The sequence below is a fragment of the Lampetra planeri genome, chromosome 12 (genome assembly GCF_965212315.1).
Source record: "Lampetra planeri chromosome 12, kcLamPlan1.2.h2, whole genome shotgun sequence".
In the NCBI taxonomy this organism is placed as follows: Eukaryota; Metazoa; Chordata; class Hyperoartia; order Petromyzontiformes; family Petromyzontidae; genus Lampetra; species Lampetra planeri.
This window is the reverse complement of record NC_136118.1, coordinates 5459315-5477627: the sequence shown is the minus strand read 5'-3', so window position 1 is coordinate 5477627 and position 18313 is coordinate 5459315. Positions and strand designations below refer to the sequence as shown.

Genomic DNA, 18313 nt, shown 5'->3' with positions numbered 1-18313 from the left:
TTTTTTTAAGCGATACGTCACAAAGTTACAGGTATCATATACTTACATAATACAGTACCAATTCTGTACAGCACTACAAACTTCTTATTCCATTCTTTGTTTTGTTTCACAGGAAGCTCTGTTTTATTCACTTTTTATTTCATTTTTTTTCATATGGAAGTTTTTTTGTAAACGAAACTTTATATATTGTGTCTTTTCACCAAAGTTAACTTACATCCCCCCCCTGCCCCCCCACCCCTCACCCAACAGCCCCTGTTCACAAACTAAAGATTTACACATTCGTGGTTCGTACACAACTCTGGCTGAAAAAGGTCAATCTCAACCCAAAAACACCGTGATAAACAATAATCTAAGAATTCACATTCAACTCTAGCTCCAAAGTACCACTTTTTTTTTGTTTTCGTACAAAGTCTTTTGTATATCGGTTTCCCAAAACAGATTTCATGTTCATTAGGCCACCGTTGAAGCAATCATCAGGTGAAGGGAACAGTCCTCAGCTCTGATGCTTTTTTGCCAGTAATGCCAAAATTGTAAAATTAGACTTTTAGCATTGGTTGTATTTTCAGTATTTTGTTTCCTTTCTTGCATTCAGCCTGAATTGAAGTGTGGTGACTTGACTCTAGTCCTTCGTGTAAGGCCAGCCATCTACAGTGTCATGGCTTGGCGCTGATTGGTCGATATTCAGATCACATGGGAGGGACCACCAGTCCAGACATGACTGTAAAAAATGTGAAAGAGATAAATCAGGCTTGTGTACAATATTTTAATAGAACTATAACATTTACGAGGGTACTTAATCAATTAAGATCTACTAAAACATTTGCGTAATATTTACACATTTAAATCACCACATTTCAATAACACAAAAATATACAGGTGACTCGTTTATATAGAATCACACCCAGAGAATCACACGGTTGCATTTTTTTTTACATGTAAATGACTGACTTTATGCAACTCTAGAATACATCGGGAAAACAGACGGCAAACTTCTGTTTGGGAAATTTCACATTTTTCTTTCCAAATGCAGAAAACACATCACATCCAAAATTTGACCGATAAAATCCTACCAATGTTTGAAAAGTGCACTTACAGAATAGAAATGTATCAAGGCAACAAAAAAAATATAAGATGCTTGTTTGCATACGGAATAAAAACTTATTGTTGCTACATATATTATAGATGAGTGTAGCGGGTTTCATTTCTGGGCCATCTTGACAGCAGTAGATGCACTTGTATTTTCGGCCTCCCAGGAGAGCAAGCACAGTTACTCCATTAGACAAAACACGACCGAGCCCGTTAGGTCTAGCGTCGACTGAGACAAAACATCGCCATCTGACAAGGCGAGATTGCCTAGCTTTTAACGAACAGGCACCTCTCAAATTCCTCCCAATAAGCCCTAATGGAAACGTATTAGGCCGACGTGCTTAAAACTGTTTCTTGTTCTGTTACTCATGGGAAAGCATCGCTAGCGCAAATGAAAAATGATGTATCCAACTCAGAGTAAAAATGTTTTAGCAAAAAAAAAAGAGTTTAACATTTAACAAGTAAAAAATTACCCCAACATATTTACAACTTTTCTACTCTGAAGCTGGTATTTTAAAAAGAGGCCGGATTCGTTTGCTAATGAATCTACACTTAACGAGTTGCGTCCAGGAGGACATCTAGAGTTTCAGACATTGCAATTTACACTTACGTGGTCCGCCGACAAAAAGAAATATACTTCACTTTAAATTATTTTCATTCACTTAATGAGTCATGTTCATGTATATAATTATTTTAAAATTCTACTAATGTGACGCTTGTTCCAAAACAAATTTTCAGAAATTTATTTCAGATTGATGAAATGAAAATAAATATATATAATTAACAAAAACAACAACATGTAAATGGTCACAACCTTCACATGTAAAATAATTCCCAACCAATCAGCATGATTGAAACGTTTGGCTACACGTCCATGCTGGTAATCCAACCACTATTTTTCTTTAAATATTTCGCGAAATATTGTACACATTTTACATCAAGTAAAGTTTTTTGAGCAGAAAAAAAATGGCAAGTGATCCTCTCGCAGTTAGGAAACGGAGACCGTATGGGCATCAGAAGGAACATAAAATGTCGTTATCTTGAAATTCATCATAATTATGATATATGCCAAAGAGTGCTCGATTTTGATGAAATGCAGTTGTGCAGAAGGGCGAGGAGAGACCCGTCCAGTGTGCACGGTACACAGTGCAGACGTGCGCTAAGTGTTCGGTAAGTTGCCTGCGCGTATTTTTTTTGTTTTTCCCCCGACAGCGAAATTCTCTCAAGTCTTTGGGTGGGTCACAATTTTTTCGCACGAGAATTTTTGCTTTTGTTACACTGCGGTTAGCCATGGAGACATTGTCAATTCGTCGAGTGGTTAAAGACAGCGGCAGAGCAGTTGTAATCGCTCTTCAGCTTGTTCTGATAGTACAGCACACCTTGCAGACCGTTGGCGTTGGCACTGGTGCAGGTCGGGGGAGGGGAGGTCTGCGGCCGGACCACTGGAGCGAATGCACTCTTCTGTTTCACTGTTTGTAAACACAAGGAAGCACAAGCGCAGGTGGTCAGTCAGCCCAGCTATGCTTTGCTTTTGACCCTGCAGCACTTACGGCAGCTGAGAACCGGAGTCTCGCTATCGGGGCTATTCGGCGCTTATTTGGTGCTGCTTCATGCAAAATCAAAGGCAAACTGGGGATAGGAAGAATTGTGATGTGTGCTTTATTTGGGCAATGGATATGAATGTTTTTTTGTTACTGGAGATCGTAACTGATAGTGCATGGGCAGTACAATGTCGCATATCCGACTCGCTGGGGACTGAGGTATTAAGGCGGACGTGTAAACGTATCGGATATGTGAACATCGATAGAAAATGACTGCTACACCAAGCACACGTTGTATTCTGGATAAAAATAGTGCAAACTGGTTTACACATTGAACAAATTATTTGGTGATGCTGCTGCGTTGGCAGCTGGGCACGAGCACAATTGAAGGAAAAAACTCAACACATTTGTCAATAACAACACTGTGTCCTTAAAAGAAAACTATATAATAGGTGACTTTTTGGGCAATTGACCTTCTTCAATGGCCCCAATGTGCTATGACCATTGCCCAAACCGTTGCCGAGTATATTTTTTTGTTTTCTTTCTTTTAAGGCAACAGTATTATTGACGAATGTTTCGACATGACACATGCTTCACCGCAAGAGCAAATATAAGCAAAATGAAGAATAAATTCCTCTGTAAAGGGTCATATTTATGTTCATCTACACAATATGGCAGTCATGGCAAGCACACATTCTGCACTGGGCATGGATGGTTAATTGGAAATGGCGGGTTTGTGATGGTCAGATATGCAATGTTGTGCTGTACTTTTAATTTCCAGGTGCATGCACGTTGTTTTAAAGAAATGTTAACTAAGATTAAGTATTGGAAGGGATATATATATATTCTCCTGCAATTCTAACGTGTGGATGGAGTGAATAACAATGACAGTGTAGCTGATTACATTTATAAATACAGCATTATATATTTTTCAGACACGAGACCCCTGCACGGATCACCAGGGATACCGGATTTAACTGTTATAAACTGCTCAGAGAGGAGATAATGTAGTGGTCATGCCATTAAACATGGTCAAGGCATCCAGCTTGAGTACAAGTTACGAAAAAGGATACTCCTGATCAGATGCTTGTACATAAACCGAGGCTTTCACCATTATTTAACAAGAACCAATTGGTGAGATGCAGAGTATTTAATTGGTTTTTGGATAATGTTTTAAAAAAATGTATTGCTACACTCATTTGTTACGTATTTAAATAATCTTCACAAATTTGGCTTGGCTCCAAAAGATCTATATCATATCACTGAGGCAAGTTACATTTAAAATCTCAATAATGTTATGACGTTCAAACTCGCATTCACAAATTCAATCAACCGTAATTGTTTCGAGGGATATTTCTATTTAGAAAATGAACACGCTCGAGGAATTATCATCTCGATAAAAAAAAAAACCTTGCCATCAGTTGTGGTCAAACCCTCTGCGCTGGTCAATGTTCCGGTTTATCTAGGAATCACTGCACGCAGCTACACTTTTGCCCATGTCATGCACGTGAGGTGCGAATAAAGCGGAAAACAGACCCGATGAAAAGAGGGGCGCAGGACACGTACTGCCGTAGGGAGAGCCGCCGGAGCTGGTCAGGTAGCCGGGCGAGGCCCCCATGCCCAGGCCTCCCATGCCCCCGCTCACCCCGTAGCCGTTCATGCTGCTGCTCACCGACGAGTAATGCGACTGCTGCGGGGTGCTGCTCGGCACGTAGCCGTGCGGCGAGACGCTGCTGCTGTTGCGCGTGTACCCTACACGGACACACAGATGGAGCGATGATTGTCACGTAATGTACCGTGCATTCATTGTTCTAAATCTCCCACTCGCCGTCCTGAAAATCTTACAGATTCGCCGCTGACTAACTCTCTCCCCCCTCTCATCTCACTCCACTCCCTTCAATGCACACTCTTGACTTCCCATCTCATTCTACTCCCCTCTGCGCACTCTCCTACCTCTTCGCCTCTGATCTCACTCTACTACTTTCCACATGCTCTTCTACCTCTCATCTCACTGTCCTCCCCTTCATACACTCTCCTCCAGTAACCATGGCCTTCCAATGAAGCCCCCAGTCAATCTTTGTCCTTCAAGACTGAGTTCTAAAAAAGCTCACAGCATGTGGAGTGAAACGTCAGCTGTCATGCTTTACAAAATGTGGCACAACACAAAAACACATCAGAGAGCTGTACAGCACAACCGATAAAACCAACGTCGTGAGTCACACGGAAGCCTAAACTGTGGTGATTCTGGCTGGAGGCGGACGGACAGTGGCTTACCCTGGTCAGCAGCCTGGGAGGCCTCGGACACGCTGATGGCGAGCTGCCCTCCAAAGGAGTTCATGCCCATCATGCCTGGGAGGCCGGGAGGAGAGTTGTTGATGGCCGGCAGCTGGTTGTGGTTGCGCGGAACACTGTACAGAGCCTCGGCGATATCGGCTGCTCGCTTCAGGATAATTTCCTGGGAAATGAAAAGGACAATCAAAGTCAAAGGAGGTAGCTGAGTTTGTGTGTAAAGATGTTCAATAATAATAATGTAATAAAACAAATATAAAGTTCAGATATGAATTATTAAACGTTGAATGGTGGCGCATATGGTAAGCGCATTAGGCTATGAACCGATAAACTCAGTTTGATTCCTGGCCACAGCGAGCATGAGTGGTGAATGATACGTGAACTGGTTCTGGCTGCATCCTACCCCTCACTTCAGCATCGCACACTGACCAGCGTGGTGAAGTATGATCAAACAACCGTAATGGCAGACCCAGCAAGGGCTCTGAATTACTTGTATATACATTACACTAATATCCCATGACTTAATGGACTCTACGAGTAAGTGCTCAACGAGGGATTATTACTGTCACTCTCACACAGGAAGGGTTAGTGTGACCAACAGAGGACCTGGTCAGCATGGCCTCCTCAATGCTGAGTGTAGTTATATAACTGAACAGTACACTAAATTACGGCTGAGTTGACCTAAGGGTAGTCCAGACCATATTCGGAAGCCAATTGATACTGCTATTGGCAAAATAACATCAAAATGTAGACTTGTTATCCTTGCACCATGCATATATAAACACAGACTTATTGATGCCTTTATTCTAATCACACATTTTACTACTTTTTATGAAACCACGTAATGTTTAAATGTGAAAGTTGATTAAAATTATATTTTTTGGAAATTGCTTGTGAACTCATGACAGCAATAAACAACGAAAATTGCAGTAATTTGTCAACTCAATTGCAAGCAGCAAATACATTCACTGTCCACATGTTTTGTATTCAAGTGAGCGCTGTGTTTGGCTTGGGGTGCCACTTTGCCACCCACACAGAAATAAGCGAACTGGTCCATTCATTCTCTTGCCGGTCAAGTGGTTCCCATTAGAGAAAACTGCCGTTGTGCACCTAAAGTTACCTAAATTGAATTCGGCTAGTGTTTTATCCCCCCCCCCCAAAAAGACATTTAATTGAACAGTGAGGTCAAAATACCTATCACTCTGCTGCTTTCCATCAAGTGTCTCACACTTAAATATTGGCTGGGTGTGTTCAGCGCTCGCAAATTATATGCACCTGCAAAAAAAACCTTCACCTCATCAAGGGGCTTACAAATGGCACTTTGTTTTCGAGAAGAACACTGAAATACATTTTATTCTGTGCTTCAGTGTTTTTACGTATATATAAACTCGTATATCAAAAGCTTTGGGGGGAAATAATTATCAGAATACTCTGCAGTTGCTTGCACTGAATGGATGTTTTGTAAGCACATCTTTATATAAGGAACACCAACACCCCCTTCACAATATTTTAAAATAAATAAATCTTAACATTTTATTAATAAACAAATTATAGCAATCCATCATTAATTCACAATGTACCCAAATGAAAATTTACATTAATAAAAACTTAGCTTAAAATTACTTTTCATGTATTTGCAATGAGCCGTTTCAAGTACTTTTTTTCCCAATGTCAACAAATTATATATGTTTAAACGAGCCCGCAGCATTCTACATATTCATCGTGGGAAAGCCGCAAACGTTGCACTCACAAATACGCATTTGGTGTGCAGGCAAGTGAACGAGCCATCTCTGTGCACACGTGTTATTGTTTACGTGAGTGAAAGCCACATGAGCCGTCGGTGGACACTGTTTGGGGTGGTCTGTGAAGAAACCGTGGAGAGAAAAAAATAGTTTTTTTTAACCCGGCCAGTTTAATGAGCTGTTCAAATGAATAAATTGCCCGACTGTTTGTGCCAATTAATTGAAAACATCAGTCAATTGATTAGTCACTAATATTTATATGCACTAAATGAGAGCTGCATCCATTGCATAGTAAGAATGGCCAGAGGCTGTAATATAAACTGCCTTATCAAAACACAGTTAAAATAGTATTAAAGTGTTGCTTTTTATATTATAAGCCAATTTTGCGATTAGAATTTAGGTAGGGAGGAGGAGACCGTTTCCCTTTTCTGCAACTCCTGACAACAGCAGAAGATTGGGGTACGACCCAGAAGACACATCACAGGTCTTTGTCCGATGTCCTTCAAACATTTCTGTTACCACAACATGTAGATTGCTCAACGGCTGTACAGCTGAGTGAGCAATTTATTTTAGTCTTATTTGCCAAGCAAGCCATTCCAGCTGGTAGAGGTTATATTAAGTAAAAAAAGGTCTGTATGATGTTTTTTCTTGTTTATACAATCATCATCTGTGGCCGATCATCGAGGTATACTGTAGAACATACATTTTAATCTCAGCTGGGTGTCTGGATTTAGACCTCGGACTTTAGTGATTCTAGCTCAATGCTCTTAAAACATCTTCACAAGCCAGAGAGCCCCCGACAGTATTTCTGTTTTTTTCAGTGATATTTTTAAACATCAAATGGATTTGTAAAAAATGTAAACACACTAATTAGCTTAATTCGTTTTACAAATAACTAAGTTCGTAAAGAATATCGATCTTGCATTATCACTACTCACACTCAATGGTATAAACAAAACAAGTATAACCTCTAAAGAGATATAACTCAGGTAGGATGCATTCATATTTGAAAAAGATGTAAAGTAAAAAAAAACTGTGCAAACCCACGAATGACTAAACTGTCCACGGAGTTATCGCCTCAAAAATCGTACCAAGGGGCAACTTTAGTTCAACATGCAGCTAGACTTGCAGGCAGTTATACGATTGCAATGTAAAATCCACTCAAATTTTCCATTCCAAACAGCACTTGTGCATTTAACGTATTCATTAGATATGATTTAAAATGATATTCTAGTAAATTACAGTATGTGCAAGCAATTGGCTGCATACAAATGCTGTACTATTAGGCAAGAGGCCCTTCACGAAGGCCATATCCAGATGTTTGTAGTCTGCCATCGATGCTTTAAAAAAAATGTATACTTTTGCAATTTATGTGTTTGGGCGTCGATAATTTGTAGTATAGTACGTCTTGCACTTGGAGTAAACGTAAAACGCTTCGTTGGTAGAACGCGCTTGAAAAAAAATGAATGCATCACAAAGCGCAACGATCAACGACACGAAGCCTAACAACGCTGAACTATTAACTTTTCTCTCTCAATACGCGGAGGATTAATTTGTCTCCAAAATAGAGCTTTATAAATTCGAAAGCATTTGTTTACCGCAACCTTTGCCTCACAAGAGGCGATGACATCAGCATTTGCCTCATTCTGCCAAAGTTTTTAAGCCGTTATTTGGATTAATTATCCCGAGGAGGTTATCAGCCCCCTACTAACTCTACGCTAATTTGGCACCCACGGATTGCCCATCTGCTCTGGGTTTTTCTTTTTTTCCTACCCCCCCCTTATTTTTTTTTACCGTGGCGGCCCCCATGAGCGAGAGCCCGGTACCCACAGACTTAATCCGGTAATTACTCCGTCAATTACCGGCACAACGCTGCGCGGCTCACTTTCCGGCTAATTACGCAACCAAATTGAGGCACCAGTACAGATTTTTACGTCAGCCACAATCGGCGTGTGACAAAGCAGGTTAAGAGGAGACAGACACGCGCGTCTGACACGCTTATGTATTTTTTCCCTTTTTCCCTTAACCTTGGCGAGTCTGTCTTAAGTGATTCATATCGTTCATAATGTGTGTGTGCAAATCGCTGCACTCATTTGACCAATGTAAAACAATTATGTCTGAAAAAAAAAAGCAATTGCCTTAAGGATTTCACACAATAACCAACGATCGTGTGCGATTTAATGGCAACGTATTTGTCTCGTTTTAGAATCGGAGTAGGTATTGTTAAGCTCAGGGTGAGTTATTAATCATCAAGTCATCGTATATGTGTAACATATACATATACACCACGTATATATACATACATACCTGTATATTCCCATGTTCATATTTGTGCTGGCATCTTTATATATATAAAATATATATATACTTTCAGCCCTTTTTAAATTCACTGCTGGATTAAGGCTTTAGGCCAGGATTTTCTTTTTACCGTACTTTACCACATCAGTCAGTGGGATTGGTGAACATGGGGCAACCAGGATCAGTTCAGATATCGGCCACCAATGTTATCGATGGCTGGAAATCAAACTCAAACTTGCAAGATTCATAGGTGCGCTAACTGCTGCACCACCACTCTATCCCATCTGCATGCATACGCAGCAATATAAACCTAAGCAATTGAATGCAGTACGTGAATTATTATTCCTCTTACTTAAAAAAAGTAATTCGCTGAATTAATGAACACAACATTTAGCAGGTGCATGATACGGTATATTAATACGTACCTATCAATACGTGCCGAGACAATAAGGTGCATGTTGTGTTTGGCTGAGAGAGTTTATACACAGACCAGAAGCACTCAGGGGTGTCATTGCCAGGCACAGCAGGAAAAAGGTGGTCTGGCTTTATTTTTAGTATTGTTATTTTTATCTTCTTCAGGTCCAAACAGCAGGACAAATTTGCTTTTAATCCCAAAAACTAACACGGAGCTCAGCATCGTAAAAGATGTTCATGATACGATGAACACGATTCCAGTTCACTAGCCTTGCATTAATACATCCAATTGGGCAATATTGTGCGAGGCTGTCATGTATTGTACGATACACAAAGTTGCTTTACGAAAACATATTTTGCAATATTATTAATAATAATAAAAACTCTGGCGAGCGAATAAAATGCAGTATGAGTGCATGCAATACAGTAAATATATTTTACATGATCATCATCCTTTATTGTCATAATCAGCCATGATCATTCCACTGTTGGATGAAGGCCTCCCAAAAATAGTTGATTTATTTTGCATACTAATAAAAACTCCCTCTACTAAGAGACTCTGTATAGTTGGCGCAGCAACTACAGTGCAATACTGCTGCTTCTGTAAGCCATTCCCCCTATTAAATAAATAAACAGTCCTGCCGATAATATCTGGCAATGCAAAGCAACATTCTTAGCAGGTCCAACTCTGCTAATGAAACCCAGGAGGTCAACACTAGTCAGGAATTTGCCTGCTTTAACAAATGGTGTTGTTAAACATTCATCTCGGAAGTCAGTAGGATGATGGGTAGATGACTTAAAGAATAAAAACAACGTTTTATATTTAGTGATTTATCTGTTAACCGCTGTTGCTTTGGGTCACTTCAGAAAAAACCACCGCTGCCAAACAACTAATAGCAATGCAATACCCTCACATTACAGTGGATATCATAATATGTAATACATCTCTCAAAACTGGATGAATTCATATAATATGTAATACCAAACATCTTAGGGGGGGGGGCGGGGAGAACAATTAATTTAAATTAATTCAAAGGCACTACTGTGGACGGATATTCCACGAAATAGCAAAACGCTTGTACAGTGTATCACCATCTCCAAACGTGCATGAACGACCCTTTCCTGTCGCAGTGTCAAATTTGAAGGCCCAACGTGCAGCATAATTGCCCAAAGAAACATTATACTAATTGGCAATTAGGACAACAATTTTTGTTGTTGATTCCCCTATCAAAACATTAACTGGCGGTCAGCTCAATGGGCAGCAGTGTCGTCCTCTGGCAGTCAAGCAGGTGGCCAGTGCTGTCTGTGGGGCAGCGCGTAACGTTGGCAGGGGCAGCAAAATCCAGTCGCAGGTGACTCTCGCGAGCCGAGCCCCTTTGTGCTGTACACATCTCTCGTCCCCGGTTGACCCCGTCAATTTCTCTACAAATGCTTAAAACAAGCCTTCATTAGGGAGGCTTATAGGCTGCAGTCACAGTTTACTGAAATACGTACACATAAATTCTGGTACAACAAGCTTTCATGAGATACATTAGAGTGAGAGAGAGAGAGCAGGAGTACGAACATTGTAATTTATTGGAGGGGGAAATCCTTTTGTATTTGAATTTCTGTTATCATCATGAATGTCTTCATCGTCATCTTCACCGTCATCATCGTTGTGCATTGTATTAATGAAACAAATCTGCAAGTCATGATTATTTATTTATAAACTACGTATTACCCTTCAAGAATGCTTGTCAGCAACAAACATCATTTTTTAAATGTGTGGTAAGTTCATTTCAAAACTCATTATGTGTGATATACAGGTCTTAATGATGTTTTAGCCAAACACAGGCCTGTATTTTAATGAGGTCATTAAAATTAATGATGTCATCAAGCTTTATCCAATAACATGACTACATTTAAATGACAGTAGGGTATCAGCAAAAATTTTTCCTTCTCAATTTGAAATGTTCTTCTACTATGGTAGCATAAAATATATATGCATAGCAACTAGCAAATGCACCTGTAATTTCATGGCATAATTTGAGAAAAATTCTGCCTCTGGCCAAATTCAGCTGGGCCTTGTGGCTCAGCTGGTAGCAAAAAAAAAGGCAGTGCCCTTTAAATGCTTCCAAGCGCAGCAACAAATTACTGACAGCAGCTATTTGCCAATTAGGCATATTGAGCATGGATGCACAGCGCTAGCCATAATCTTGCACTGAAAAAAAAAGCCAAAGCCCAAGCTTAACTTTTCCCCTGCTCCTAAAACCTGCCTGTTTAGGCCACCTGCACCAATCAGCGCGGCCGGGCGTTCCGAGCGCGGAAAGGCGTTTATCGACTTTCTGTCACGACGGCCCGCCCGTCAAAGCTCATGCATTATTGATGAGTGGCAAAAATCAATATTATGATAATATTATCAACTGCGACGGGCCGGGCCAGTGACTGGAAGGGTCCATCGCTCCGAGCTGCCATCAGTGGCCCGGCCTGTTGACAGAGCAGGCCACGGGATGGCTGGGGTAAGCCAGCATGCTGCGCTGGTCGTAACCCGTCACCCTTTCTGCTGCCGCCCCATTTTTCCGACGCGCTGACCCTGTTTGTGCTGCGTTGCCCTTTTCCTCATTGCCTGTCTCTGCCTTTCTTCAAACCCCCTACATCCCATAACCCATGCAAGCCATTCTCAAATGTAACAAATGCACCCTCATTTCCCCCCCCCCCTTTACCATTTATTAAATCAAAATCCACCTTCTCTATTGTGGGTGAATTTTTTTCTTTCTCTCCGCTTGTCCTATGGCCTTTTCAGTAGGTTTTTATGTTATGAATTGAGCCATAACCTAAAAGAGATGTATACTTTCACTGGTATGGAAGTGAGTCGTGGAAAATAAGATTATCATGATCTCATTTCTCTCCATGTGAGATGTACCAAAACAGAACTAACGACAGCAACAATCGAATACGGGATCCATTTTTTTGCGTGTTGATAAGATCCTGTTCGAACCGTATTTTAGTTAAGATGTTCATCCACAGCAGCAGAGGTTAAATTTGCAGGCCACTTTCACATGTCGCTCAACACATCTATGATGCAGAACTTCAACTTCAGCAATGGATGAAAACCACAACTTTACAGAATGCTATCTCTTGCCTGTCTCACTAAGCCTCACGAACAACCGCTGAATTTAACAAACACTTATAAACCGATGTGCACTGTACATTATTTACCAACATACATAGCTAACCAGCCACGATCTCCAACCCGCAATTGCAACACACGACCTAACTATTCATACAAATCAATCAATATCAAGCACAACTGAATAATTCATTTAAATCAATTAACTCGCTTATTAATGCACTTACTTTCTCAGCAAATAAAACCCTGCGCATTTTAAGCGAATAAGACGGAGAAAAGTAAATCATAAAAAAACACAAGAAATAATCTATCTTAGCCCTGCTTGCGGTACACATTATAAATAATAAAGAAGCACGCACAAGCATATCCTATCTACCTCACTGTTGCGCATAGCGTATGCAGCATTATCTGTCGTTATGGCCTCGTGGGCTGCATGCATAGAACCTCCAGCCCACGGATGTCCCGTGATCTCACACAATGGCACACAATGGTCCAAGCACACCTCTTCTTCCCCTCTCCCTCTAGATCTCTCGCGTCAGCCCGACCCCCCCTGCCCCCCCCCCTTTTGAATGTAGATATTACCTCTCAATGTAGGCTTGCCTAGGCATGCAAACACACTCCCCAAATAGGAAGGGAGTTCAGTGAATTAAGTGGGGAGTTGTGATCAGCCGGTCCTCGACAGCCGCTCTAACAATGACGGATTGCGGGGCTCCACCTAACAGTGATAAATCACTACGAGCCACATTTCCATGTTCCAAATACGTCGGGTACAACACCGCAGCCCTCGCGAATATCCCCAGCTGCATTACCGCCCACAATTGTGTTTCTATAAGCTCGCCCAATTCGCTTCCAAATATGCAGCTCAGATTGTAGTGGCTGCGAGGCTTGCCTTCATCTAGACATCTACGCGCCATGCACTGCATCTTAATATAGCGGGGGAAGACGGTGGGATAGTCCAAAGTTGCCAGGGCCGTGTAGTGTTCTGCAAATGCAACTTCATATAAATTATCTTCGTTTAACAGCTTTCGGGCTTTTATCGGTAACAAACGGGAGCCCCCTGCATGTCATTGTGATGCTATCAGGTGGTACAAAATCTTACGAATTAAATGTTATAAAATAGAAATGTTAGAACATTTTACGAAATGTAGCTTCATAGAAATACGTACAATGTAATGTTCGTGTAATCTCTGGTATTTCAAGCACTTCGACAAATATAAACCAGCCACAAATATAACCTCGGCCCCACTTGTATGACGCCGACATCGCTACAATATTAAGTGGCGGTCTAAATGTTGCACATTTCACGCAGTTTTTGAACGCAAAACAACCTAACTGTTCAGAATTCCTGTTTCCACGCACGCTTCTCACCGGATGCTTTAATTATCGTGAATGTTTATGATACGTCCCGGAGATCCCCTTTAAAACAAATAAAAGCCCCCAGGCAGCATCGATTTAAAAATCGATAAGGCGTCACGTGAACCTATCAATCTCCGGAGCACTAATGCAGCCAAACTGACACAAGGGCAAGGAGGCAGCGCACCTTACGACGTGCGAACGCGGCCCACGGAATCAAGTTTGATCCGTGGGCCGCGTTTGCTCCCGCCAGCCTGCCCTGGCGTGCCTCGTGCGTGCGCTCTGGCGCACAGGGGTCATTTGGCGTCTGTTGTCGCCGCTGTTATTTGCGTTTGCGTTCCGCTGCCGGCTCAATAGCCTCACGCCAGGGCCCCGAGCCATTTCAATAATCACAACACGTGCTTATCGATTCTCAGAAGATGCCGCACTGCCTTTGTAGTCCCAACCGTTTTGCGAGTCAGCATGAGGCAGATTAGCAAACTAATAATGAATGCGGTACGGTGCAGCTCTCTTCCATGGGACGGTAGAGTGAGCATTTACGTGCTTCCCCCGATGTGTGATGAGACGTTAACTTGTTAAAATGTAAATTAGGATATTACTATATATTTAGAAGCCACCACCGCCACTTGCTTTTATACTCTACACTGGTGCAAAGTACTGGACTTCATCTCCCATAATCTCAGTGATGCTGCGATGTATTGGCCAAGGCACATTATGCTGTAGCAGTCATTTCTCAAAGATGAAGATAGTTATCGCAGCGTGTTGCTTATATTCAAGTGTAAAAGCGCTTTGTAAAATATATGTCCAATGAAATAAAAAATCATCGATAACAACAATAAAATGTATAGTAATGTATGTGCAAAGTATGCATTTTGAAATTGAATCGATTAAACTTTCTTCCGAGCAGAGTTGTACAGAAAGTATTAAGCTATTCAGAGACCTCCAACATATCCTTACAATCTCAAAAGCCACCTCAAGTGCCTCTCTTGCGAAGCCGCCTTGAGATGCCAACATTATATACATAGGTATAGTCCATGAAATACTCTTTCACGCTGTGGAAGAAGGCAGAGAGCCGTCTGACCGTGTGGCGCATAGCATCACGCGTTTCCATATACGATGCGCTCAGATTAGTGTGAGATTCTTGGCTTTAAGCAGCGGCACTTTAACATGGCTGAGGATTATTAAATATTTAATGAAGGGAATAAATGTCAGGCAGGGGCGAGTCCTGTGGGGAGGGATCAAAGGGGAAATAGCGGAGATTCCTCTTGCTCCGTCCCCGGCTCTCCGCTTATCCCAGGCTTTTTGAGCGATATGGGATCTTTTGCTTCACTGCTTTCTTCCCCGTGTTCCGTGCCGGTTTCAACGAGACGTGCGCATTCAATGTGGAGAGATTAATTTAAATAAAAATGTTTTCTCCGGCATCTAATTATTACGAGAATCATGCTGGAACAAGACATCGGTGCATGTGTATTCAGCTGCACATTATAATTCACACACTTGTTTTTAAAACGTATGGAAAGAATAAAGGACCTCTGTTATATCATCTAACAATGAGGATTTTTCCCGCATAGTCTTACTTACCTATATTTGTCATAAACCTTGTGCTCGTTCAAGTAATTTGTATTATGCATTGCGGAAGTTGCCACTAAATTAATGCGAGTGCCTTATTATGCCTTGGAGTAAGTGAACATTACTCGGTAACACAGTGAAAGTCTTATTCAAAATTCTTGCGTATCTCTACTCACATCGGTCACATGGGTGGAGTGGTAGCGCAGCGGTTTTCACACTCCGCTACAAACCCAGTGACCTGAGTTTGTTTCCCGGCTGCGGCAAACATCAGTGGCAAGCGATATCTGAACAAATCGCTGGGTTCCCCCAGTACCCACCCCTCTCCACCCCTTCACCAACCCGCATTGACCAGCGTGGTGAAGTATGGTCACACAACCTCCATGACCAACCTGAGAGGTCGGGAGGTCTTCAGCCAACATTGGTTTGATGACCGCCTCTACATTATAACATTATTTATTTATCACACGCAAGTATGTAGAACTGCATGTGTGTGTGCTTGTGCGCATGTGGAATGTGTATACAAATACACAAATGGGCTAACCTTGGGAAGCCTCTCTGGGTCCCCCGGATGTCGTGGGATGAGCTTTTGAAGCCGCTGAAACCCATAGTCAATTGTTGGCTCATTCAGAGCTGAGGGGAAGACACAGAGTGGAAACAGGGGGAGGTTAGGATAACAAAGACACAATCAAAACCTTCAAGTTTACATATTTCGAAAAAATGCACGTAAATAAAAATGAGTATTTTAAAGCGTGATGTCCGTAAGCATATTCATCATTTAAATAAAGAGGGGGGGGGGATGCTTTGCCATCAGTGGCGAATTGTAGGTTATAAGGTTATACATTAAGATGGCAGTTTTATTACAGCTATAAAAACACTCATAAACATTGTGAACCAATTTATACATTAATATCATAATGGGTTTAGAAATGAATTAAAGAAGCGTATATTATTTCTGGAAATGTTTTTTTTTATGTACCCCGTCTGGCAATTGTATTAATGTGGCATTTTGTTGGGTGGGTTACAAATGTTGTGCACAAATTACTAATGCAGATGTCCTGAGATCTCCCAACTGACGTCCAATTGTCATTCAGAGCCAAGGTCATGTGACCAGAGATGTGACCAATGAGGTGGACTGCCCAGTTCCTCCTCTGTCTCGCTTGCTCCGTTAATATGATGTTTGGATCAATATCCTTTTCCTGGGCTAAACCAGAGCGGTTATAACACAGAGTGGAGCCTTAACGTCTTCAATTTATCACGAGCCCTGGGATGGATTTGTGTGGTTGTGGTGTCTGCCTTTTTGTGTCCATATCTGGCTGTGTTTGTGAGTGTTTTCTCTTTATCTGCATGCATCTTGGTTTTTATATACACACACACAATACAGGAGCACTCTCTGAATGTCCAACATGTGCATTGTGCAGGCAAATATACAATGCTTGAATTTGGTATGAATGTGGAAAAGCTATCCACTGCAGCACATCAATACAGATACTACTACCAGTGCGCAGTACAAGCAAAATGCATGCTAATGCGTGTAAGGATGTCATGATATTCCCAAGTCGCACCCCTTTAGCCCGTGCAAGTCTAATTACTTCAATAATGTCACACGTTCAAACAGCACTCCATAACACGGGGGGAGCGAGCTTAAAGGCGTAGAATGGGTGGAGGTCAGTGTGTTTGTTCAAAGTGTGACATTACATGTGTTCTGTAATAGCCCCTTACACTAATGGAAAGAAAACCCTCCACGAGTCACCAAAACTCATCATCATGGTTAAATTGAGTGGGGAAATTACTGGCGGAGCAGGACTAACCAGCCAATATAGGCTCTTTTATTCCCATATAAAATGCACACCCATTCCCCGCCTGGCCGCCTTAATGGAACGGCCGATCTTGTTACCACACGAAAACCGAGTTAATTGTGTAAAGAGCCATAAGGCTTTTTTCCCCATCTATTCCAAGATCCCATTCTGATATCCTTTTGCAGCTTTTTCTGTCTCTTCGGCTTCAACTATGAAGCCATGTTTTGTTTTATTTATTTATCTATTTCACTGTGACCATACCATTCTCTCATTTACTTTTTATCCCTTAAACCATATCCTGTTTCTCTCAATATCATTCTATCTCTTTGTCTCTCTCCCCCTCCACCTCTGAAGCCCCCCTCCCTCCCTGGACCCCCCCCCCCCCCCACTGGACCTCCCCCCCTGGACCTCCCCATCCTCCTCCCCTCCCCCGCCACACCTTACCATACTCTTCTCTTGCCTCTTGCACGGGCAGTAAGTAAAATCCGAGAAGAAATAACGGCTAATAGGCTGTCACCATCCCTCATCCCGGCCACGAATCCCGGGCTTTAAAAATTAAAATTTCACGAGCCAGGGATCGATCCACTCCGATCGATACTCATAGAAATTTCATGAAGCCCGTCCCGGGCTTGGCCGGAGGGGAGCATTTCGGCCCAACGATCGGCTGGGAAACTGACGAGGCTTGGCCTAGCCCCCATCGACCCTTCTCGCTCTTTCATCAAGCCAAAACATCCCAGCCGCCTTGCTTCCCCCTCCTCCCCCACTGCCAAATCCCCACCTCCCCCCCCTACCCCACGCATCCTCCCACCCTCCACCACCCCCCACCACACACCACCCAAAAAACCACCCCACCATCCAGACCCCCACCATCACCACCAGCAGCAGCAGCAGCCCTGACTGCAAACCCCATTGGCCTGCCCAAGTGCACTGGATGTCAATCCGTCCTCTTTTCTCAACGTGTCTCTTACAATCAAGGGGAATTAAGCGGCATGCGTACGGGCACCGCCACTACCACTGCCGCTGCTGCCGCTGCTCCCATGGTCGGCGTGATGCATTACGATGCGTGCAACGATTTATTTGCGATGCATTTATTTTTCATTTGCGGGACATGAGCGG

General features: G+C 42.3%; 1 protein-coding gene across 4 annotated transcripts in view; it reads right to left on the bottom strand.

Moving 5' to 3' along the window:
* Positions 1–544: 544 nt before the first annotated feature.
* LOC144721563 (transcription factor COE3-like) overlaps positions 545–18313 on the bottom strand; it is a 95944-nt gene continuing 78175 nt past the window's right edge. For 2 of the 4 annotated variants that reach the window (XM_078599279.1, XM_078599278.1), the window contains exons 11-15: positions 15943–16031; positions 4902–5082; positions 4164–4379; positions 2466–2555; positions 545–718 (exon numbers count right to left, since the gene is read on the bottom strand). In XM_078599279.1, coding sequence (XP_078455405.1) covers positions 687–718; positions 2466–2555; positions 4164–4379; positions 4902–5082; positions 15943–16031 — 608 coding nt within the window. In that variant the 3' untranslated portion in view covers positions 545–686. Of the gene's footprint in view, positions 719–2257; positions 2556–4163; positions 4380–4901; positions 5083–15942; positions 16032–18313 lie in introns of those variants that run through there. The other 2 variants (XM_078599277.1, XM_078599276.1) reach the window with 1 other exon arrangement.